Genomic DNA, 26,328 nt, shown 5'->3' with positions numbered 1-26,328 from the left:
ATGAACACGAGGCAGAACAGGGCAGTATCCTACCATCAGCTCTTACCAAGTGAAATCGGAACCCAGCTGACCAAGCTACGGGCTCCCAATCGTCTAGAGCCCAAACGATAAATGGTCACGAGCCCAGCAGAAGCGCTGCAGGCGATGTGGCGCTGTTAGCAAAGGCACTTGCGCCGGTCGTCTGCAGCCATAGCCAATTAACGACAGAATTTCGCTCCATTGTCCTAATGGATACGTTCATGGTACATCCCACATTGATTTCTGCGGTTATTTCAAGCAGTGCTGCTTGTTCTTTAGCACTGACATCTCTACGCAGATGCCGCTGCTCCCGGTCATTAAGTGAAGGCCGTTGGCCACTTCATTTTCCGTGGTGAGAGTCAATGCCCGAAATTTTGTGTTCTCGGCACACTCTTGACACTGTGGATCTCGGAATATTGAATTCCCTTACAATTTCCAAAATACTGCAGAATGTTCCGTGGGTCTAGCTCCGCGTTCTAAATCCGTTGATTCCCAACATGTGGCCACAATCACGTCGGAAACCTTTTTATACGGATCACCTGAGTACAAATTACAGCTCTACCAATGCACTGCCCTTTTTTACCTTGTGTTCACAATACTATCGCCATCTGTGTATATGGACATGGCTATCTCAAGACTTTTGTCATCTCAGTGAATTAACACCTGAATATGGTTGAAACGTGTAGCAAAAATGCATCGATTCACAAGAAAGAATAAAGCTCGCAGTGGCGTCGACGCGTTGTTAAAATGTTTTGAGTCGGTCTATCGTTATAATTCTAGCAATATCCGAGAGATAGCAGCACATTCAAGGCAAAAAACACAATTACCCCGTTCTGCCTCGCCTCAACCGTTCTGTCTCAGGTTCCCCACAGTTAGTGTGTTAACGTGTGTGTCTGAAGCCCCTGTGCTCCTCTATACTAGCAATCACGTTCTGTCTTTGCAAACATCGTTAAGAATTCAAGAATTGGATGTGTCAAATACAAAATACGCCAATGGAACAGAACAGAAACTGATTGTAGAACTGCAACGAATATCTCAGCAGCAGTTAACATATGTCGCTAAAAGGTAGCTTGAGTGTGTACGTGGGATCAGCCAAAGAAGTGTTCTGCGAGTTCTGTTTTCCAGAGAATTTCATTCCTTCCAGATTTCGCTCCAACAGCTTTTCCGAACAGTGTAGATAAAAGCAAGCAAAGCAATGCAATGTTTGCAAGATTTTGTTTACAGAAGAAGCATCATATACGAGTCATGGGTAATTCAGTCTTTTCAATGCGTGTAACTGGCCAATAAAAAATCCATCTAGGTTGAAAGAAAAGACGAAATAACGACCTTGTTCTGTCAAGGTGTGACGCATGCTTTTCAAAAATCGCAAAATCAGTAGACTGATTTTTTTATTGGTGATTTTCTAAAGACACAAGATATTGTTCCTAACAGTTTTTCCAAACGTACTTCTGGAAAACTAGGAAGGACTGAGATCTCGTTAAGAATGAGTAGACCCACAGGACACCAAAAGGAAAAGGATCACACTGTTCTTCCACCTGTACGAGGGCCCATACGCAGTTCTACAGTAAGCTGATGGCGCCAGATGCCTGTACTACGTATGCTGATGAGCGCGATTTTGAGGTATTTAACGTCTACATCCATATAGTTGCAAAGGTTGCTATTACTCATTACTTTGTGTATACTGCATGTGATAGTTATTAGTATGTATTTATTGCACTTAGATAGTAATTTGTATTCATGAGGAATCTAGCATATTGGTATAAATTTGGAGAAATGAAATGTCGAATGCGTTAGTGAGTGCATTTGACTGTGTACTGATGTGCCACGCAGCGTCATACTGAGCAGAGTCACCTAAGTTTGTGGGCTTCAGACTTACCTTTATGCGGCGTTACAGCGCAGCTCGCACTATTCTACTGACATTTTCATTGTGCATAATTTGAAAATAATATGCTAGTTTGTTGTATTGTCTCGTGAGGTGTGGAGCTGGACAACTCTAATGTGGATGATGAGAGCCACCCATGCACTATGATATTATAAATTTCCCAGCACTATGCAGTCGACAGAAAAGCAATTTTCTTGTAAAAGTAGCGCATAAAAAGTAGATTTAGGCACGTTAATATTAGTTTGGCTGTTATGTTAACTCGTTTCTTAACAATTGAACTTTATTCTAACGTGGCCAGGAACAGACTGACTAAAGACAGTGTCGGCGTTAGGCATCGGCGATGTCGGCAACAACTGACGGCCTCGCGCTTGTCGCTAATCCGCGCATGCGCACTAAATGGCAATACCGCTCGAAAGTCAGTGTCAGAGACTCGCATGTGCAAAACTTCTGGGTAAGTTTCTATTCATTACTAAGTGAAAAACTGATTATTTGCAAATAAGTTATTACTTATATTCTGATACATTTATCATAGTGTTGTGATTCATTTCATACCTGTAGGGTTAAATCAGTATCCATATATATTTCTTAGCGTATTCATTGGATCTGATTTGATTTCTTTATTAATCCGTGAAACAATTTACATTGTATGAATTTCGTCATTGAATAATAGACAATTTAACAGTTTAAATTTGTTTCTTACACAATAGCTGACAGTGAAATTTTATTATAATCTAATTCACATTTTTCAGTCTTATATAATTATTATTTCTCCATATAGTTTAACACAGAACTTTCAGATTTTAAGTAACTTTTCTTAATTCAAGTACTCCATTACTGTATAGTAACTTTTATTTTGTAAATTTTTTTTAGTTTTTCTTTGAAGGCGGAGATTGTCTCTATGTCTTTTATGTTTTGCGGTAATTTATTATATAATTTGATGACATTGTACAGTAGACAACTCTGTTGCATTTTAACTTTATTTTTTCTATCCATTTGCAAATTATTGCAATTCCTAGTTTCGTAACCATGTACAGAACCATTGCTAGCATAGTGTCCAATATTTTTTTAAATGTACGTAACATTCTGAAAAATATATTCACATGGGACAGATAAGATTTCAAGCAATTTTAAAAAGTTCAAAGCAGTGAGCCATGCTGCCACTCTTGGTCATTATACATACCGCTCTTTTGTGCAATTTGAATATAGCTTCGATATTTTTCCTGTTCACTCCCCAGAATATTATCCCATAACTAATAACAGAATGGATATATTCAAAATATACTGTTCTAATACATGAAATATAACATGCTGAAGTAAGATCTCTGAAGGCATAGCATGCTGTAGAGATTCTGTTACAAAGTATTTTTACGTGGTCTTCCCACTTCAACTGACTATCAACTTGCGTGCCAAGAAATTTTGTGCTTTACACCCATTGTATGGTTCAGTACCTAACTTCAGGTTATTATAATATGGTGTTTTGTTTATGTAAAAGTTCATAGCGCTTGTTTTCTTATTATTAAGCGTGACTTTGTTGTTAGCTCCCCACTCATATATACTTTTTAGTGTTTCTTCAGCTTTCTCTCTTAGGTCTACATGTGATTTGTCACTGATTAGCACATTGGAGTCATCTGCAAACAATATTGTATGCTCATGTGGTACACCTATATTTATATGTTTGTGGTCAGAAAAATATGTTTTCAATACAGTTGGAGTTACACGATTTCAGTCATCTGTATTCTATTTTCTAGATATGACTGGAACCATTTTTTTTTTACAATCCCCCTTATTCCCACTTCATCTAGCTTAACCAACAGTGTTTTGTGATCTACTGTGTCAAAAGCTTTGGTTAGATCTAGAAAGATACCTGTTGTATAGTTTCCTATATCGAGTGCTTCTAGGATATATTTAGTGAGATATGCTGTTGCTGCTTCTGTGCCTTTCCCTGTTCGGAATCCAAACTGGTCCTTGGCTAGGAGGTTGTGCTTATTTAAGTAGCTCATAAGTCTGTCTTTCAGAATAGTTTATATTATTTTTGCAAAGCATGAGAGCAGTGAGAGTGGCTTATAATTTTCTATATTTCCTGTGTCTCCTTTCTTGAAGAGAGGCAGTACTTTAGCATATTTCAAGTAGTCAGGAAAGTAACCCTGCTTGAATGATTGGTTTATAATATTAACTAATGGTGATAACAGGCTTCTATACAGTCTTTAGTTAGAAAAACTGGAACTTCATCTAAACCAGCTGAATTTTTATTTTTCAGTTTGCAGACTACTTTGTAGACTTCTTCCTTTGCTATGGGCAGTAATACCATTGAATGTGGTACACTTTTGTTTAGATTTGCGATCTGAGGAGCTTTTTGCAATTTCTGCTGTAATTTTGTACCTATACTGCTGAAATAATTACTTATATAGTTGGCCAAATATTTTGGATCTTTTATTAGAATCCCTTCTTTTTTTTATTTTTATGTTTGACACATTCATCTTTCTATTGCTGGTTTACTGTTTTACAATCTTCCAGACTGCTTTGTTTTTGTTTTCAGCACTCAGCACCAGTTTGGAGTTGTGAGCCCTCTTAGCAACACACAACACTTTCCTGTATGTTTTCCTATACCTTTTATAAAAGAGTGAGAAAGATGGATTTGTTTGACTGTGTTTGATCTGTAAAACGTTATCTATTTTCCTGTCGTAAATTATGAGCAGAATAAAGAGTTAAAAAAAGGAAGAGATTTGTGACTTAGATAATCAAGAGCAAATTGTTGATATAAGAGAGTCAGTTTTAGTCATTAGATCTGGGGAAGTGGGTATTTCCAGTAACAAATTCGCAGCGTCTTGTCTTAATTCAAATGGTCCCCAACAAATCCTAGAGAAATCTGGTGAAAATGACCCCAAAGAAACAAGTAAATGAGATTTTAGGAAATTTCATTTTACAAGAAAATTGCATAGGGTCGACCGGGGCAATGCCGACACCTGGGGCAATACCGACACGATAGGTTTTAGTTGTATTTTGACAGCGGAGCGCCGCTGCATAGTGCTGCGCCCTTGCGGACGACACCACAACTAGCGCTCAGTGTGTTTCTGTCTTCTACGAATGTCAGTAGTTTTATGGTATTTTATCTTAAAATTGTATAGTTTTTGGTGTAAAGAAGGACTTCTGAACAAGTTATGATAATACTCCAGTCATTCGTGTCACTAAAATACAACATATACAGCTAGATATTACATATTTTAACAAACATTTTGGTATAGTAGTTTTAATATTTCAAAGTGTGTAGTAGTCTGTAGGGTTAGGTATCCACCATCTTGTCCCTCCGGGGTAATGCTAACATCCCACTATGGGGATAGAATAGATTAGAGTAGAATAATTTTACTGTCGTTAGGCCATTAAGACAATAGATAAAGTCATACATATAATACAATAAAATTCAAGTTGCAATGGAACAGCAGGTGTGTTTTTACAGTGTAATATTCCAATTGATGAAATCCTACTAAGACATACTTATAACACAATCTAATTCCTGTTGCAAAAGAGCAATATATTTGTTATTACTGTATAATATTGCAATTGACAAGGTCATACATATAGTACAATATAATTCATGTTGCAAAAGAACAATAGGTTTGCTAGTACATGGTTATATTACGATTGGTGAAATCCTACAAATTCATACTTATATTACTATATAATTCCTGTTGCAAAAGAGTAATTGGTTTGTCATTACAATATAATTTTACAATTGATGAAATTCGTTATGTTATAGAATGGGTGGGCAACTAACCAGTCATACAGTGCTTGTTTGAATTGTTGCTCTGGTAAATCTTGTATAGCTAGTGAAAGTTTATTAAATAATTTGTGCCCTATTAGTTCTTAACTGTTCAGTGATTTTGCGAGTCTGTGGAATGGAGTCTAAATACATCTATTCATCCTAGTGTAGTAGCAATGTATATTTTCTCTGCGTTTAGCTTTGGGTAGCTTCTTTTTCGTGTAGATTAAACATAGTATATATATATATATATATATATGTTTACTACAGTCGTAATTTTTTGCTCAGAAAACAAAGGTTTATGGTGTGCCTTATATGACGAGCCTGTAATTACCCTAATAGCTTTCTTCTACAGTAGAAGGATGTCATGCACACAACTGGAGTTTCCCCATAAAATGATACCATAGGTTATTATGCTTTGGAAGAATGAGAGAAAAGCCAGGAAAGGTTTTAGCCCCTAAAGGCCAACATCAGGTAGGCTCTGCGACAAGTTGGGAACGAGGGAGGAATATTACGGTGGTCTGCACTAAGAGCTTCTGGGATTTACATCCCACCCATGTTCATCTATCCCCAGAAGTGGATGTCTCCTCAGTTGGAAAAAAGGAGGGCCAGCTGGGGCCATATGTAGATGTTCACGTAACGGATGGTCAAATGAAGATCTTTTCAGTGATTGGCTTAAGCACTTCAAAGAGAACGCCTAACCAACCAAGAAAGACCCCTTGTTATTAATTATGGACAACCATGGAAGTCACATCTCTCTAGATAGCTATGAGTTTTGTAGAGCTAAATATATTCACAAGGTTTCTATACCACCACATACGTCACACAAATTGCAGGCTTTAGGTTTGGCTTTTTACGGTCCTCTCAAGAAAGCATTCAACATTCAGTGTGACAGGTTCTTAAGGGCTAATCGCTTCAAGAAGATATCAGTTTATGATATTGCTTCAATCTTCAATGAAGCTTACATGAACATCACAACCATGGAGAAGGACGTATCAGGATTTGGTGCAGCAGGGATCTTCCTGTATAAGCCAGAAAAGTTCAGTGACTTGGATTTTATCTCTGAGTACAGAATCCAAACTTCGGTCATCATTGACCCAGAAAATGTTGACGAACCAACGAATGGCGATGGTGTTCAGGATGGGAATAATGCAGTTGCTGAGGAGCCTGCAAACACAAATTGGGCAAGGGCTGAAAATTCATAGCATTCCTGGAAAACCACCAACTTGAATTTGACTGGACCTTATGCTAATCCAGTAGCTTGCTCATCAAGGTCGGATCCTGGAACAACACCTTCTCCAAAAGCCTCTCAGGATTCAACTCACTTCAGAGAAGCCTAAGAAGCTTAATCGCCTATGCAACAAAAGCAACAACAACCTCACCATGGTGTCAAACAAAAAGTTGACAGGAAGCAACATTCCATTATTATGACGCCCACACCCATGAAAATTGTATTGGAGGAAGCACACATGAAAAGAGTCATTAAAGATATGAAAGCTATGCGTGGATTAGAAAAGGTAACTGATGATCCAAAAAATTGTTCCAAAACTTAAACTTAGGCTTTTGAAGAAGTCAGGTCAAGACAAGGGTAAACCCAAAATAAAATCAAGCACTACCAAATGCAAGGCCACATCAAAAGGCAAAAAAAAGGAGAAAAGTTGCAGCAGACAGATTTCTTTTGAAGAAACATCTTCTGAAGAAGAAATAGATGAGTCAACGTTATGCGACAACGATGAAATGGACGATGGAATAGATTTATTTTCCAAAACCAGAGAAATGTGTTTAGTCTGTGGGGAATATGGTATTAAAACTGAACTGTTGTATCAGTGTGTTTTTTGTGGGAAGCGGCCACACACAGACTGTAGTGGCTATGATTCTTCTGAAAACTACATTTGTGACTTTACCTCTACTTCTTAAAATGATTTGTTTTCTTTTCAGACTTATTTGTCATATTTCTTTATCTATAGTCATGACATACTATTATAAGTATCATATATAACTTTGTAACAATATACATTTTATTGATATACATTCATATTATTATTTCTCACTAATGTCGGCATTAACCCAAAGTGGTGTCGAAATTGCCCCGGCGACCGGGGAAATACCGACATTCAGTAGACATTGCTATATACACGTTTTTCACTTTATAAATGTAATTACTGTAACAAAACTATATTTTTAATGAAAGTAGAAATCCCCAATTAAACTTTAGGTACCTCAATAAAAAACGTATCTAAATCAGTAAAAATTTAAAAATTAAAAATGTCTTAAGGTGTCGGCATTGCCCTGGTCTACCCTAACTGGGAAAAGCAACATTGCACATGGTTAGTTTATTCCATATCTCTTTGTAAAATTTATTGCTTTGCATGTAGAGTTTTTTCACATTTGCAGACGCAAAAGGTAAAAGAGGAATGTTGTAACTGGAAAGTCTGAGTAGGGTATTACAAAGACATGAACAAAGTCAAGGAAACATGGGGTGCATCATTAAATGACTGTAAAGGAATTAAATACGGAAAAACAATAGACAAGGAAAACGAGAGACTGATTAGGAAATCAAAAAAGTATTGGTGTATTTTCTTTGAAAGTTTGATCGATATTGCCAACTACTTAGCCTCATACTATCTGGCATTTCACTCATCGAGAGTCCATTAACCGATTGATATCGGAAACAGTGGAAATTTTATAGGCTTGTTTAAATTGTTATCCAAATATTATGTAACACAAAAAGAGCACTTGCAGCGCATTGATGAAAAGCAACTTTGTCAACATTAGCTGAGCCATGGCATCCAAAATGAGTTAATTATGTTAATATACAAATCTGTTATTAACGAAATTGTAAACAGAGCCAGACAAGCAAAATAGTATGCCTTCATGTTCGACCGTACCAGAGATGTAAGCTGTGTGGAAGAAACATCAGTAATATTAAACCTCCGTTCTCGTGCGAAAATTTGTGACATGGTCACTCGCGCAGATGACAGGTGTCATCCACAAAGCAAGCGCTCTATTTGTATACTTTGAACGGTTTCTATGACTGATTTTGTGTTTTTTTATTAAATATATATATAATACAGTTAATATTCATGCACTGTATAATATATTCTAACGTTTGAAACAGTTCGACCATTCGAAGAACAATATCTTCAGCTAAATTACTGGAATTACATGGTCCCTCTGGTTGCTTACCGACGTACGGTTCTAAATTCAAAGTGTAAGCTGTTTTTACATCAACCAAAGCAAACACTTTTAACTCATACTTCGCTGGTTTGCGAGGAATATATTGCATGAGTGGAATGGGCAATTTCCTCTAAATGCCAAAAGCTGTTCGTCAACAGTAAGACATTCACTAGGTGAAAAATACTTTTAGCAACTGTTCGTTAATAGTTCAAATGGCTCTGAGTACTATGGGACTTAGCTGCTGTTGTCATCAGTCCTCTAGAACTACTTAAAGCTAACTAACCTAAGGACATCACAACATCCATGTCCGAGGCAGGATTCTAACCTGCGACCGTAGCGGTCGCGCGGTTCCAGACCGAAGCGCCTAGACCAGCTCGACCACTCAGGCCAGCTCGTGAATAGATCAAGTACCTCTCTGATAGGAGCCCACTTGTCAGTCACTCTCTGGACATCTCTATCACAGATATTATCAAACCTAAGACATCTCAACAGAAACCCGAATCGGTTTTCACTTATGCATAAATAACATGATTCAAGTCTGTTTCCCTTTGAATTATCCCACAATTTCGATATACTCTTCCTAGAACATCTCAAACATCCACACAGATATAACAAACCAATGAAAGTTCTGATCTGTATTGCATCTGTTTCTTTAGCATCCGTTTCCATAGAGAAGTTACCACGAACTTCACTGCTGAATATATTAGTGCATATTGCGATAATGCTTATTATGTTTTCATCCAAGAACAAATTCAGAATTTCTTTTTTCATACGAGCTTGACTTTTTGGTCCAGGCAAATGCGTAATAATATTACAAGATCTGCTTCTACCAATGGTAGGATATTTCCTGTGACTCATATTCATCATTCTCTGGCTCTTCTTGTTCTGTTCCTGAATCATGACCGCTTTCGTGAACATTGTCCTCAGTTTCTGAGTCAGTGTGATCACTGTGAGCATCTTCATCGCTCAGCTCATTGAACCATTTCAACCATGCATTAGGATCTCTACTAAACTCTGTTCAAGATTTTTTGCTGTTGGCATTTCTTCCACAATCTAAAAATAAAGAGAATACTAGGTAACATGAAAGGTAATTGCAGTCAGTTCCAGTAAGTCCAAATTTATGCACATGAAAGATCGATTGAATCTAGGAAACCAATAAAGTAATACAGACTTACTTTGCTTCAGATTGTGGCAGCAGAGCTCGCGCGTGTGACTGGTGTCCTCCAGACTATAATAATGTTTCATAGACAATGTATCTTTCGTAACTGAAAGCCAACAATGATTGGAGCTAACTGCTGGAGAGTTAACAGAAAGGTACTGAAAATGGCGCGATCTCAATCCTGCCCTGTCAGACAAAATTGAGTGGGAAAGTCATGTGAATTACGAGTACCATCCGCGCGAGCGATGGAGGGTTGAGTTTGTGGAATTCCTCAACTGGAGAGATACAGGGACATTTTGCTGGATTTATTGCCTTCGCAGAAACAATGGGAGGGTATTTAACAAATGCCATTTTAAAGGGACTAGAAAATAATGGCCTAGTTATCCAAAACTATCGAGAACAGGGACATGATAGCAACGTCAGTATGATTGGCATTAATGAAGATATCAGAACGAGAATACTCAGTATTAGGCTAATCCACGAACATTGTTCATGCCATGTGGATGCCATTGTTGAAATTTGCTTTTGATAATGCAGCTAACAATTCTGCAACAGCTAAAACATTTTTCGGCTTCATCAGAGAAGTGTATGTGGTGTTTGGAAAGTTAAGCAAGCGTTAGGATCTTACACAAACTAAATTAAAATTTACATTATAACCTCTATCTGAAACAGGATTGGAAAGTAGGATCGGAGCAGTAAAAGCGATACTTTTGCAATCTGATGATGTCATCTAAAGTTTGAATGAGTCGAAAAAGGGAAAATGATGATTTCGAAACTATTAACGATTGTGAAGCAGTCTGGAACGAAATGTTAACTTTTGAGTTTATTATTGCAATGAACAAGATTTTAGTATGTGTGAACAATATAAGTAACCTATGCCAATCGGTTCAGGTGAACTTGAAAGTCGCTATTGATATTTTCCGTTATTTTGTGACTCGAATCAAGAATTCCGTTATACCACAAGCTGAGGTTACTTGAGCCCTTGGATGTAACTTGGACCCAACAGCAAAAAATCACTCCAGGATCTGCTGTAATGCACGTATACATCTGTTTAAAAAATTCACTCGACATGTGGCAGCACTAGCTAGCGTCCAATGCACCCCACAGTGTCTCTGTTTTTCCATCTTCTCACAGCTAATGTTAAATAATAGCGATTGTCGCTGCCAGAAAACTTCCACTTTCAGCGTTCTCCACACTTCATTTACATGCAATGTAAAGTGAAATTTACATTTTATCTAAATTACCAACAAAATAGCAACTGTTCGAATTATATAGATAACGAAGGCCCATTGAAATTGATATATTTGGTGAATAATGTGCTTATAACCTAAAAATTGGTTAAGATGGACATAGCTCAGAAGTGGATTCAAGGAGCCCCTAGCGCTGTATTTCAGTTACACATTCTTAGATTTTACAGCAAAACAATGTATATCATTAACTTCTGTAAATTTATTTCATCAAATGATTCATACACTATTCATGTTTATTTATTTGCAAATCTGTAGTAAAAAAAGACTCAAAATTACAAAATATATCATGGGAGCAGAATGTATGCAGATTTCACAACAGAATAATTGCAAGAATGTTTAAATGCTGTAAGGTCTGGAGAAATGCCCCAAAGAGTGGCCTGAGCATACTTCAAAAGTAGTACATCTATAATAAAAAGGAGAATGGTGAATGAATGTTTGAATAAACCTGGGCATCTGGCCACTGAAGAGGAGCTGGTCTTCACCAGTCACAGTGGTAAAATTTGTGATTTCAGATTCCCTGTGGATGAAGTAGAATTTAAATTTATGGTAAAGTCAAAAATAGCAACTGCTGCCTTCACTGAATCAGTAATTACAGACTAGACTGAAAACATGAGTGCTTTGACTAAAGACATTCCGCGAGACAACATTACAATTAAAATGAAACCAGCATGTCTGACGACCATGGTAGGAAGCAGGTAATTTGCTGCTGAGGTTGCAGATATCCAGAGAGGATAATAAATTCTACACCGACTAATGTGACTGCCATGTTTTGTGGTAATTCAGCTGGATCATCTCTTCTGCCATACATAATATATAAAGCGGAACACCTTTGGACTACGTAGACAGACAATGGACCAGTGGTGCTAGGTACACTGAAGTAAGCATGGTTGGATTGATCAAGCAATATTTGACTCTTGGGCTTTATCACCCACCTTTTGCCTGTGCTCAAGAAACAAGAAGCCATATTGTAATTGGAGATAATTTGTCATCCCATCTCAGCTGCAATGTTGTTAAGCTGTGTGAAGAGCACAATATACAATTTGTGTGCCTGCCACCGAACTCCTCACATTTGGCACTGCTCCGCGATGTAGCCTACTTTAAGCCTTCGAAAGCTAAATGGAGAGGTATTTTAATCAAATAGAAACAGTCTGAAAATGACGTAGATGGTCAAAAGGAACAAAGTGCAGCTGTCCTAAGAATTTCTAGTACCTGCTTTGAAGACAATGAATTAACTGTAAACCAAAATTGTAATTTTTAGTTTATGCAATACCAACAATGATTGTATGTCAGTTAAACTTTTTGGTGTACGCTTGGATTCCAGATTAACTTGCAACCTCCTCACAGAGTCTATATCCAGTAAATTATCAAGATTCATGTACCTGTTACATAAACTTAGAGTATGTGTGAATGAAAACATGATGCTCAGCTCCTATTATGTAATATACTGCATATCGCTTTGGGGCGGCTCCACTGGGACAAAAAGTGTTGTGATTTTTTTTCCCCCTTTTGTGGCAGAAGAGGTTTATTAGATGTTTAGTGGGCATTTTCAGTAACAATGTATCTTGTAGGCCACTTTCAAGAAACTATGTGTCATGACAGTCCCATCAATATTCATACGTAGTTGCCTAATCTGCACAAAAGAAAACCAAGACAGCCACAGGTTAAGGCAATCTTTTCATTGTTACAATGCACATTACAAAGAAAAGATTAACCAGACGTTTACAAGTCTAAGTAAGTCTCACAATAGCTATATGTACCTTAGAGTAAAAAGTAGTCAGTGCACTGCCACCCGAAACACACACTGCCTCATTAAAATCATTTAGAAATGTTCTACAGAACTGGCTTAACAAGAAAGCCTTCTATGCCATAGAGGAATTTTTTGATTGTGCAAGGAAGATCTAAAATTTTAACTTATACTTGTTGTATGTTGTATGCAGATCTTCATGATTTAAATGTTTTCTTTATTTTCATATCTTCCATTGTATACTATTCAATTTGTACAAACTATTAACATCAATAGCATGCAAAATGCTCAGAGATGAAATAAATAAATAAAAGTAAATGAAAACTAATTGATCTATCAAGAAATAGCTGGTCGGTTGTAGTTTTGTATTTGCCAGCATACACCTCTCATAGGCTCGAGCAATTGGCTTTAGTCTATTGAAACCCCTCAGTAAATATTATCAGGATGTAATTTGTAAATGGCTGTGATTAAATCATAGAAAAGTTATCACAATGTCTGAAATTGTGACCATGTTTGGCAATGCAAATTTTCCATCCTCAGTGATTCTAAATACTGTTAATGGCTTTTGAAAATCTGGATTTTGGCTGTTGACTGGTATGTCTTTACAACTGAAAATGTCCTACCATCATCAACCATCAATATTGAGCTGCAAACTCTGAAAGAAACTTTATCAGGGCTGCTACCCTCATCCAGCACAGAAAAGTCAGAAACTCTATAACAAGAGTAGTTGAAACTCCAAAACATCTTCAGAACTAAAGCAGCTGACTTTGTTCAATGACAGAGGTAAATTAGAAGAAAATAATGAACGCCTGTCTTATCTAAATTATTCTGAAGAGATTTGGATCAGATGTAGTGTGTGTCTCAAGTGGGCTCACAATCCATATGCAGGGCGGTGGGGTGTCAACAGTGAGGATATTATCCCTGTAGCCTATGCACTTTTTCCGAAGCTTAAAATTTTATAGCGTGTAAGGCATTTGCAGCTAATTGTTGAATGTGAAATACTGTGTAGTGTATATAATATGTTGATTTTCATTTATGACCAATTTCTGGGGGAAATTATTCCCTGTTTCACCTCACCCATGGGCCAAATTTTTCAATAAAACATGATGTTAGATGACTGAATACAGTATAATATCTGTGATTTTATAAAGTTAACATTATACTGAAGACATCTGAACCAAATTTAATAGCTTAATACAATTCTTTTTGTTCCTCATAATCACTTTGAAAATTAAGTACCCCAATTTGCCACAGGTTCCTTTATGTAGGTTAAGTGTATGTCTACATTTGGCACCATAGGACAGACATTTGTTATTTTTTGTTTTTTTAAAATTATTTAATTATTTAAATGTCAAGTTCCGTAGGACCAAATTGAGGAGCAAATCTCCAAGGTCATGGAACGTGTCAGTACATGAACTTACAACATAAAAAGTAATAACAGATGAAAGTAAATGTTCATGAACCTGAAAGAAAATCAGTCTATAAGTTTAAGCAAACGCTATCAGCAATACAATGAGAATCATCTTAATTTTTCAAGGAACTCCCCGACGGAATAGAAGGAGTGACCCATGAGGAAACTCTTCAGTTTCGATTTGAAAGTGCGTGGATTACTGCTAAGATTTTTGAATTCGAGTGGCAGCTTATTGAAAATGGATGCAGCAGTATACTGCACACCTTTTTGCACAAGAGTTAAGGAAGTCCGATCCAAAAGGAGGTTTGATTTCTGCTGAATATTAATCGAGTGAAAGCTGCTTATTGTTGGAAATAAACTAATATTGGTAACAAGAAACGACAATAAGGAATATACATATTGAGAGGCCAATGTCAAAATACTCAGACTCGTGAAAAGAGGTCGACAAGAGGTTCGTGAACTCACACCACTTATTGCCCGAACCGCCCGTTTCTGAGCCACAAATATCCTTACAGAATGGGAAGAGTTACCCCAAAACATAACACCATACGACATAAGTGAATGAAAAGAAGCAAAGTAGACTAATTTACGTGTCAAAATATCACTCACTTTCGATACCGTTCCTGATGGTAGGGGACTGGTTTGTGGCACTGTTAATCTATTTATTATTTGATCAATGTACACAAATATTTGCTCACCGAAGTCCTCTTCAAAAGCTTTTTGCAATGCCACAATATAACGTTCCATAAAAAAATTTAGTTGATAAATTAGTACCTTTAAGCATTAGGAATTTCTCATGTACATTAGAAAATTCAGCAAAATAACTTAAAAAGTGCTGCACCTCCACATATTTACTCATTTTGGATCTATATGGAGTGCGCTGTCTTAGATTTACTCATTGTGGATATATTTGAGGTGGCCTAGTTGGTCGGAGTGTCTCACTGTCATTTTGGAACCTAGGTTCAATTGCTGGTGTTGCCAGAAATTTTTCCTTGGTAGAAGGATGGATTCAACTCATCCTCATGATGCCAATTGAAAAGATACCATATTTTAAGAAGTAGAATCTACAAGGTCTGCAAAGATGATAAAAGGCCAGGTGAGCAGTGTGCTGGCCATTGGCCGATTAAGATGTAGCCATCAGTAAGTCCCAGTGGCCCCAGGTTTGGCCAAAATGGCTGAACTTTCCTTTGCTTTTGTCATAGCAGCGTCATCTTGCACATGAATGATTTTCCTGTTAACATATATATATATCAACAGAATAGTACATTTTGCAGGCGATAGAAGTGTCATGAGTGGTGTTTAAGACAAGCAGCAGCAGAAAAATTTTGGTCAATAATGTTTTTTAAAGACTTATTGACTGGTTCTAAAACACAGTATACTCAGTGCAGTATAATAAATAGAATAACACTGATGATAATGGTAAATAATGAACAGGAATCAATGAATGGCAAAGATATTAAAATATTTTTTGAGTGTAAATCATTATCTTTAGCTGTCTTTTTATGGCCTTCCCCTCTATAGATCTGCATTTCTCCTGTTTGATTTCTATCATCATCTACTCTCTTTCTGTGACATCATCATCTCCACCCTTCCTCATATCCTGGAATCAAACAAAGAACTTCCATGATCTATACATAATCCAGCCACCTAGTTACATGTCACACTCTCCTCCATTTCAATTTCATTTAAGTCATAATTGCTCTCTTTTGTATGACATCATTCTGTGGTTCATGTGTTTCTTTTCTTATGCCTCTTAGTACCACAATTTCCAGCAAGCATATCTACTGATCAGTCCCCTTTTTTTTTTTTTAACAATCAGCTGATTAAATGATTACTTCTGACAGCCATAATTTGAGACTGCTCTTATATTCACTGATACTAAACTTTCCATTTCAGACTGGTCAAAAGGTAAGTTTTGTAAACTCTATCAGTACTTAGCTTGTCAGAAGCACTCCAGTCAAAATCCACTATTCTGCCAATTTTTTTACCTGTCCATCCACTCATTATCTTTAGTATCACTGAATACAAAAACTCATGAGCAACTTATTTAGATTTTAATTTTTCACTGTCTTCTTTTGAGTATATTGATTATATATTATTGTAATCTTGTTGTAACTGGTTTTCATGCCATACTCCAGACTCACTCTTTTGTGTTCTTCTGGCCCTTTGTCAAGTTTATCCCTAATAAAGGCAAACAGTAAAATGTAATAGAAAAATTGAGGTGGTCAAATATGTCTTCATTTTCCCTATTGCAGGATCTGATGACTTCCTCTTGTGCTAGTGAGACTAATGTTTGAGATATGGAATTTTGTTGCAAGACTTAGCTTCCATTTTTGAATTTTCTGTAACCCTGATGCTGTAGCATTGCTTACCCTAATACTATTCAGTATATTAAAATATTTTGAATCAATCCCATGATTCCTAAGATCTGTTTAGTATTGATTTTGTTAGAACTGAATGAAAAGCATTCATTTCTTTCAAAATCTGAAAATGCTATACCATATGCAATATCCACTTCTAAAATTAACTTGTTCATTTACCTGACTAAAATCCAATGTTTTTCAATGCAGCTGGTCATATATTTAGTGAATATCTTGAACATTTTGGAGAAGAAGCTGCCAACCCTATGTAATTTATTTATGTCTTGTCTGCTTGTCAATATCTTTACCTGTGATATAGAATAACAACAGCATTGTTCTAATAGTGTGCACCATTGCTTGAGCTTCTTCACAGACAGTAGGGATATTAGTGCATATTGATAAAAACTTGGGTTAGAGTAAATAATCATTATCATTATTTAGCAAGCTTGGAACACTGAGGAATGCATCAAGTTACATCTAAGTATTGCGACTTTTGGTTATTGTAAATTACAACTTATTTCCTGTCACTCAGATAGGAGCATATGAGGCAGAGTTAAAACTGAGTCCATAACACCAAAGTTTCTCCAGTTGTATTGTATGCTTCACCAAATGAAATGCCTTGCTTAGGTCTACAAGAATGGCTTCAGCAGATAACTCTGATTCAAATGAGGTTTGTGTAAAAGAAATGATGTCTTCAACTGCTTTCACTGTTGATAATTTGGACCTAGAACCATGCTGAGACTGAGTCAGAATATTGTTTTCAGATAAATGTCTGCAAGTATTCTATTGTATGAAGTATTCTATTATTCCAGAGAGAATAACTACCAGTTGGCTGATAATTGTTTGTGCATAACTTGTTACCATTTTTATGAATAGGGATGACAACTGTTCTTTTTAGATACTCTGGAAAATTGACGCTAGTATAGATCCAGTTGACTAGTGTGCAAAGAGGGTTTGATATGAGGTCCACTATTTATTTAGTTGCAGAATTTGATAAGCTATAAATGACCTCAGATTTTGGTTTTCCTAGTTTTGTTATTGATTTAACCATGTCACCTACTTGTATTTATGTCCACGTGAGAGTTGACACAGTATTTGCCCAATTTTGAAGAAACTGATTGCCAGAAGGGGGGTCTAGATTAGGGGTGTACATTGAGTTGAAAATATGACAGCCAGAAGTTGGGATAGTAAAAGGATTTGTTGCCTTGTTGAAGAATTGATTAAATTAATATGCTATGAAACTGTCAGTACTTGTGATTTCTTTACAATTTATTTCTACACTTGACTCTGGTTTTATAATCCTACATGCAGTCTTACATCGACTCTGCTTTTATAATCCTCCATACAGTCTTACATCTATTTGAGTTTTGACCTACATTAAGCTGTTCTAATTTGTGATCAATAATATTCTTTGGGGTTGTTATATGAGGCTTTGTCCACGTTACCACTTTTTACTTTTTCACAGAAAATAATTCCCAAGAGCCTTAGTTTCTGTAAGTCAGGTGTAAACCATTTGTTTTGGTTTGGTGCCTGGGTCTTCTGACTTTATTACTATATTGTTTTTTGGTCTTTGGGCAACAGATATTAAAACTTTTAGAGATAGTATTCATGAATCTGTTGAAGGCTCCCTCTGCATTATTGTCAGTTAATAATCTAACATTCTGATACTTAATTTGTTTTTGATCTGCATTTATTTTCTCAGTAATTATTTCCACCCTTATACCTTTATGGTCTGATAAGTGATCAACATTAAACAGTCCTTGTTCATATTTGATTTTATGTACATTTGTTATGAAGTTATCAAAGCAGAATTGAAGCCTTGTAGGACTATCATTTGTAAAGAAAAAATTATATAATCTTTACTTATACTAAGCTAACAGTTTAACCTGTATTTTTTCTAACATCAGTGTTTAAGTCTCCAAAAATTAGTATGCTGTATTTGGTATGTTTCTGCAGATGGTTAACAAACTTTTCTAAGCATTCAGTAAATTTCTGTATCACTTTCATGTGTGTGTGTGTGTGTGTGTGTGGAGGCACACCCACAACTTGCACTGGGGCTACAGTAACTTGTTATTAGATGAAAATGTGGTGGAGCATTAAGTTTTATGTCTTCTTCTGTCAGCCATTGTTCATTTAAGCATAATGTCATTCTTCTATTATCTTTCAAAAGAATACCAAGTTCATCAGTCTTATATTTTAGGATCTGATATTTAAGTGTAAAAATAAAACAGAACAGTTATTTCAGGAAGGAAGATTTATTGTGTTATGGGGAAATTGGGTAGAACACAGAATTGTCTGTGTGGCAGTAGGTCCTAACTGAGTTTGCAATTGGACTTCCTTGATGCAGCCCATAAAAAAATCTTCACTCCTCTGAGCATTTTTTGAGCCTGCCTGAGACACAGACACACGTGCTTTACATGACCTTCTGCAGAATTTATGCGACCTCGCTGTTTTGAAGTACTTGGTACCACTTCAGCAGGAGATGACATAGATTCTGTACTTCCTGAGGCTACTTTCTTCTTTTCTGTATGTGGTAGTGGTGTCTTCTTGGAGAGTGCAGCCTGTATTTCAACTTCTGCAGCTTGTGTTGGTTTTACAGCAACTGTTGAGGCTCCCATCTTGTTTGGATTATTTTTCCACTTATTGGCACAAGGAGATAGAAAAAAATTGATGGGAAGGGATCAGGCATTTGATAGTAGGATTACTATTTGTCAGCAGCTTCAATAAATTTGCCAAACTTTGCCATGTGAAATCCATGTCATGAAAAATCTTTTCATTTAAGAAACCTGCTTACATCAATTACATTGATATGGTTTGTCACTTCAGCTCTCTTCATTAAATATTTGTTCATCTCAAATACCATATAGCTTTCTCCAGGGTTATCAAATTTAAAAGGTATTGTGCAGAGTATTAACTGAGTCTGCATGGTTGGTTATCAAATTTGTAATGTCTAGTGCCCAAACTTTGGATAGAAACAGGAAATTGATTCTTAATTTTGGGACTATAACTTTGAAGTGTTTGTTAAGTACCATCATTGAACCTGATAGTATTAATAGTTTTCCAAGAGTGTTCAGTTTGTGTTTTCATACTACTGCTAACTATGAGGACTGTGTCTGAGTGCTATTCTGTCACTGATATGTGTTGTTTGAACAATGAAGTGGAGAAAAACTTGAGTTTCACAGGCTGCATAATCAGACTCCTGTACTTCATGACTGCAACATTTAAAGTGGCAATAAACATGAAGGAACCCTCTTAAAAGCTAATACTTGGTAGGGCTCATCAATAGAACCACCAACATGAACTGTTTTCAGCTAGAACTATGCTACAAAGAACATTATGGCTGACAAGAGCCAGTTGTGCAAACCAGGTAGGAGACTGTCACAACAAGCACCCTCCCATAATGCATATCTGTGAGTAATATTCCTCACATTAACTATAACAATGATCTTCACAACTGCTGCTCCAATCCTTAGGCCCATATTACACTATAAAAAATCTTTGCTGAAGACTTTGTTAAACATCTTTGATCCAACTAGTGGAGCCATTACACTATCATAAATTTTTTGTCCTAATTGCTCAGAAATGGATGCTGAACAGTTAACTGCCTGTGCAGCAACATTTAATGTAATGTTGACGGGTAGTGCAGTGCTTGAAAATAAAGAGAAATAGAAAACATTGTGAGTGAAACCATGGACAGGGAGAAGAGAAACTTGAAATGTTCACCAGAGCAATAGTGCAAGAACATAAAGAGCTACAAAAATTATTTGAGAATGACAAAGAAAATATTTTAGTTAGCCCTTATGAAAGTTGATCCTTGGATTTACAAATAAGATATTCATTTAAGAAATACTATTTCAGTTAAAGGTAATTTCATGATTACAATAAGATTTTTTGTTTAAGCTGGAGGCTATTTCAGCCTGAAATATGATACTTACATCCCACAGTGTCCCAATTCAAATATTGTTACAGAAACATGTGAATCAATATACAAATTACTTATGAAGGAATTTATGAAGTACAACATATTTAGAGTAACAAATAAATATATTTGTTTCACTTGTGTACACTTTATTACAACAGTTGGAATTGCATATCACCATAGAAAGTTACCAGTAATAGTTTTCTTTTCCTTCAATCTGGGCGTGGGCTACATGTAACAACTGGTGTTGTATTTGAAGAACCCGATGAATTACTTAATGAACTCTCATCAGTCTTTCCTCTCACAGAATATAAGCAATAATATGCAAGACATGAAAATGATTATTCCTGTTATCAGTAAAACCTGTTGATGGGTGCCACTAAATATTGGGCTTGTGTATAGCCTATGCACTTACGATGCTGGTCACACTACTTGAAGTCTGTAACCACATATCAGTCTACATAAACAGTATATTTACAATTAATTGTGGTTCTATGTACTAACTTTGTACTTCTATAGCAAATATGAGTCCTTGGTCAATTTAACTTCTTCCTTACATCATCCACAGTGCAGCCATTTTGAATTCAGCTGAACACTGAAGCCATTTCTTTATAACATTCTAACTGTCTATTGCAGTTTTTGAAGTCAGCTTGCTTTGTGTTGTTCTTATAAAGAGCATCCTACTTTTCATACTCTGCAATGACCACTGTGTTGATAGCGACACACCAAATATATTTTGTCACTTTTTGCTTTTTACAGGTTAAAGGGAACAGAAGCAAGTAAAGTGACATGTATACAATGGCAAACTCTTACAAAATCTGGGACTACATTCTCAATTTTATCAAAGATCTTTGAGAAGAGAAATCTTTTATAAAAATGTATCTAGTATACTGTCAAAAATGTGACAACAGGGTTTTTATGGAAGATTGTTGTCAAAGATCTTTCACAGTGTTATATGGATCTTAAGATGGACAACACTAGGAATTAAATATGTTCAAACCGTAATAAATGTATTACTAACCTTTTCAAACAGCTAAGTTTAACAACATCTGCTTTTTACATAAAGAAAAATGTTAACATATGTGGCAGTCTAAAACATTTACGTTCATTGTTAAATTTAAATATGCATCACTATGATCATGAACATTGTCTAGAAATAATAAATTCATCTATATTAAACATGAGTCTTTGCTCTATTTATTAATCTGAGAAAAGTCAGTAAATATCCACACACACACACACACACACACACACACACACACACACACACACAAAAATAACCGTGTGACATGTCATTGACAAGATGGGTACACTTCAGTGCCTCTCTGGAAGTACTAGGAAGTCTAGAAATGCTCATAGGGTCATATACTTCAGGAAGATCTTTCCATGACAGAGATGCAGCAACATTTGATCAAATGTTGTACAGATGATCATTGATGTGAGGACTAAATACACCCTGGGACAAGTGGATCCCTTCCATCAAAACACCAATAGTCTCTTTGGAAGAGGTTAATTGGGAGGAGGGTAGAGTATTATAATAACCCTTACATGCAGAACCATTCATAACGACAGCTGAAAATACTAAGGTCAACAGGAATCAAAAAACATCGCAGTAAAGGACCTAGAGGTCTCCTCAACCCATTGGATGAATTTTGCAGGCATATCAGGTCCTGAGAAGAATTACAGAGTAATAACAACACTATGCTCTCCAAGTGTGAACTATTTCAGGGGTGAACTGTTAAGTGTTAGTGGATAACAAGGAGGGAAAAAGAAAAAAATCTGAATTGAGAACACAGATGATGGATGTAATAAATATGAACAGAGAGTGAAAATTGAAGACTGATAAGAGAAATGAATATTTACAGTGCTAATATTTTAAAAAGGAGTTAAGTGTTGTTGGAAGAAGAAGGAGGAGCAGAGGAAAAGCAAACGGTCCTGGATTTATGTAAAACAAAAATTTGGATATGATTATTGAAAACTAATAAAGAGGAAGATAAAAACTATGACAGAAATGGACAGGGTCATAGTAAAAGGTACAGAATGGAGGGACTGTAATAGCCTGTTAGGGTCAAGTTAAAAAGAAGAATGTAGTGTAAGTATGGACATAGATAGAGCACCAAGAGGGGTGAAAACCAATATCCTTCTGTGTTCATTTTGATCTCTGTATTACAAACACTCAGTTTAACAATCACCATTGAAGACTGCAGGCATGTAAGTGTTTCAGTGGTACTAGCTATATAATGAGTAGATCAAGTAGATATATTATAACAATTGAAGATCCAAAAACATAATCAAAATAATAAAAACCTTCCCTGCAGCAGATGCTGACACAGATCATAACTTTCTGGCTCAGATAGATGAAAATAGCTAAAGTATGTTAAAAGATGACAATTGGTAAGAATATCAGATACAGGTCAACACTGAAGACTATAGGGTCAGGTCTCAACCTATTGAAGAAAAATTGGAAAATTTGATATGAAGTACTGCCATAACAGAAGAATAGGAGGTGAATAAAAATGCAGTTCTAAAAGCTTTAGAAGAAAACGTTGGAGAGTTAAAGATAAGATAGAATAGGAGAGAATGAATGACTTGAAATATATTAGCTAAAATGCATGAAGCCTGAGAAGGTAATAACATGGACAATATCATTAGATGAACATAAGTATTCTGTTTCTAAGGCTTTTTTAGGCTAAGTATTAAAGACTGGTGATATTCCGACGTGCAATAATTTGCCAAAAATTCTGAGTTTATGGGGAGATGCCAAGCTATCGAAGTGTAGCAACGAACCAAGAAATATCAGTAGCAGTAAACTCTGTGTGTTCCACCAAAACATCAATGGTCTCAGAAGCAAAATGGAGCCTCTAAACCTTGACATTAATGATGCTGAACCTGTAAACCACGCACTAGTAATATGTCTTACAGAACACCATGTGACAAGTGGAACTGAAATGCCTCAGATTGATGGATACTCATTAGCAGACAGCCATTGTAGAAATATAAAGGAGGAAGGAGGGACTGCAGTCTATGTTAAAACTTATGCAAAATATAAATCCCTAGACATAATTTTAGCAGTTTGCAGGTCTTCTACAGGGAAAAATCTTCCTTTCTAAACCATATGGAACAACTTTTGGACCAAATATATTGAAAACACAAGTATTTAATTATCGTTGGTGATTTTTAATATTAACTTCTTAACTACAAATAACAGCAGAAGAGAACTAGAGCACCTGATGGAATCATTTAATCTAATTTCGGTAGTTAACTTTCCTATTAGAGTAACTAGTACTTGTAAAAGCCTAACTGACAATATATCCCTGGACAGATACAGAAGCAGCAGTCAAATTCTCAGTGGTCTGTCAGATCATGATGGTCAGCTGCTTACAGTAAATGATATCAAATTGTGTGATAAACCGAAGCACTCCTTTAAAACTGTCAGGTCAGTCAGTAATGATAACTTACTGTAGATATCTTCAACCTTCTCTTACAGCAGATCGGCTGGACCCTTGTATTTATGAAGAGGAACAGCAATGAAAATTTTAATCTGTTCTCTAATGAGTTTGTGTCATTGTTTGAAGCAGTATTTACAAAAATAATCTTGAGAAACAATCCTCAGGGTGCAAAATGGAAATCCTGGATTACCAAAGGGACCAGAATACGCTGTAGAACAAAAAGGAACTTGTATGAATACCTAAGGCTATCTAATGATCCCATCAAAAAGGAGGACTATAGGTTGTGCTGTAATATTTTAAAAAAGATAATAAAAAAATTGAAAACTATGTACATAACATCTGAAATTGATAACTCAAATAACAAATCAAAAAGGGAGAGTGGTAAAAATGTAGAATACATGGCTGACATAGATTATTAATTCAGAATGAAATACTGTAAAAAATACTGAGAAAGTTGCTAATACCTTCAATAAACATTTTTCAACAGTTGCTGAAAAATTGGCTGTGAAGGCTCAGTGAGTGATGTGATAGCCCTTCTGCATAAAGCTAACAATGCCAGAGTTTGCCAGATGCAGATAACCCTCATAACAATTAGTGAGATCAATAAGACAGTCAGAGAGATGAAGACAAAAAAAACTTTTGTGGCATTGGTAACATTTCAATGAAGATACTTAAGCACTGTCATGGCTATATAAATACAGTCTTGTGTCACATTTTTAATGTATCCCTAAAACAAGGTAATGTTCCACTTAGATTAAAATATGCCTGTGTGAATCCACTTTTCAACAAAGGTGAAAAAACTGATGTAACAAACTATCACCTAATATCCCTACTAACAAGTTTTTCAAAGGTCCTTGATAAACTGGTATTTATGAGAATTGTTAATCACCTGACCAGCCATAACATTCTCAGACAATGTCAGTTTAGTTTCCGGCAAGGCCTATTGACTGATGTTATTTTCTCTTTCACCCATCAAATTCTTGAGTCTCTTAACAGAAAACAGGCATCTATTGGAATCCTGTGTGAGCTACCCAACACTTTTGACTGTGTCAACCATGAAATTCTCCTAAATAAAGGAGACTACTATGGGTTAAGTAGAAAAATGGGGACATGGATTAAATCCTACCTTACAGATAGGAAACAAAGGATAATAACCACTGACAGTAATGGAATCCGAGCTTTATCCAAGTGGGGCACAGTCAACATTGGAGCGTTTTTTATATTTGTAAATGACCTTGCACACTGAACAACGTCAGTGAGCAAGTTCACCCTATTCACTGATGATACTTCTCTTCTACACAATAAAGCAAAAAAAAAAAAAATCAACCAGGAAACATCTGTGAACAATGCATTTGATGACATTCTGAAATGGTTTAACTGTAATGGACCCTCTCTGAATATCACAAAAACTCATTATGTACAGTTTCACATGGCATATAAAGAACCGAGAGACATAAATATAGAATGTAGTGGACAACAAATAAAGCAAATCAATTCATCTAAGTTCCTGGGTGTGTACATAGATTGCAAATTAAATTGATCCAACCATATCCTTCATTTAGATAAAAGGCTACATTCTGAAACATTTGCCTTACACATAATTGCATCAACCACACATAAGGATGCCACAAGAGCTGCATACTTCAGATATTTCCATGCAATTTCGTCTAATGGATCATCTGTTGGGGCAACTAGCCCTTGGCAAAAAAACTTTTATTACTCAGAAGAGAGCTATATGCATCATGAGTGGTGTGCAACCAAGGCACTCACGCAGGAATCTGTTTAGGAAACTACAGGTATTTACAATGATATCTCAGTACATATACTCCCTTGTATGTTTCATTAAGGGGCTCCGGAACGCCCTATACTTGCAATGTTAAAATAACGCTTATAAATTACATCTTTCCTCACAAAGTATTTGAGGTAGGAAGTTGAACTTTTTACAGATTATTTATTGGAATATGGGCTACAACTTAACCCAGGGATTTTACAAAATTTTAGTTCAGTTATTAAAGATGATTTTTTTCAATTGTAATGAAAATTCACAACATTTTTTTGCAATTTTTTATTTATATATTCAAAAATATACAGTTTTTTGGAAAAAGGCTGTGTTAAATTATGCAGAAGGTACTGTGTAACATTTACTGAAAGTTTGAAACAAATATGTTTGGAAGATCCTTAGGAAAAATGTAATTAGTATGA

General features: G+C 36.0%; 1 protein-coding gene across 1 annotated transcript in view; it reads right to left on the bottom strand.

The window, feature by feature from the left end:
- Positions 1-19,376, bottom strand: part of LOC126474541 (serine/threonine-protein kinase 33-like) — a 116,102-nt gene extending 96,726 nt beyond the window's left edge. Inside the window, exon 1 of the mRNA XM_050102014.1 lies at positions 19,176-19,376. Coding sequence (XP_049957971.1) covers positions 19,176-19,376 — 201 coding nt within the window. The remainder of the gene's footprint in view (positions 1-19,175) is intronic.
- Between the last annotated feature and the right edge of the window lie 6,952 nt (positions 19,377-26,328).

The sequence above is a fragment of the Schistocerca serialis genome, chromosome 4, assembly GCF_023864345.2.
Source record: "Schistocerca serialis cubense isolate TAMUIC-IGC-003099 chromosome 4, iqSchSeri2.2, whole genome shotgun sequence".
NCBI classification, from domain to species: Eukaryota; Metazoa; Arthropoda; class Insecta; order Orthoptera; family Acrididae; genus Schistocerca; species Schistocerca serialis.
This window is presented reverse-complemented; position numbering and strand designations above follow the sequence as displayed.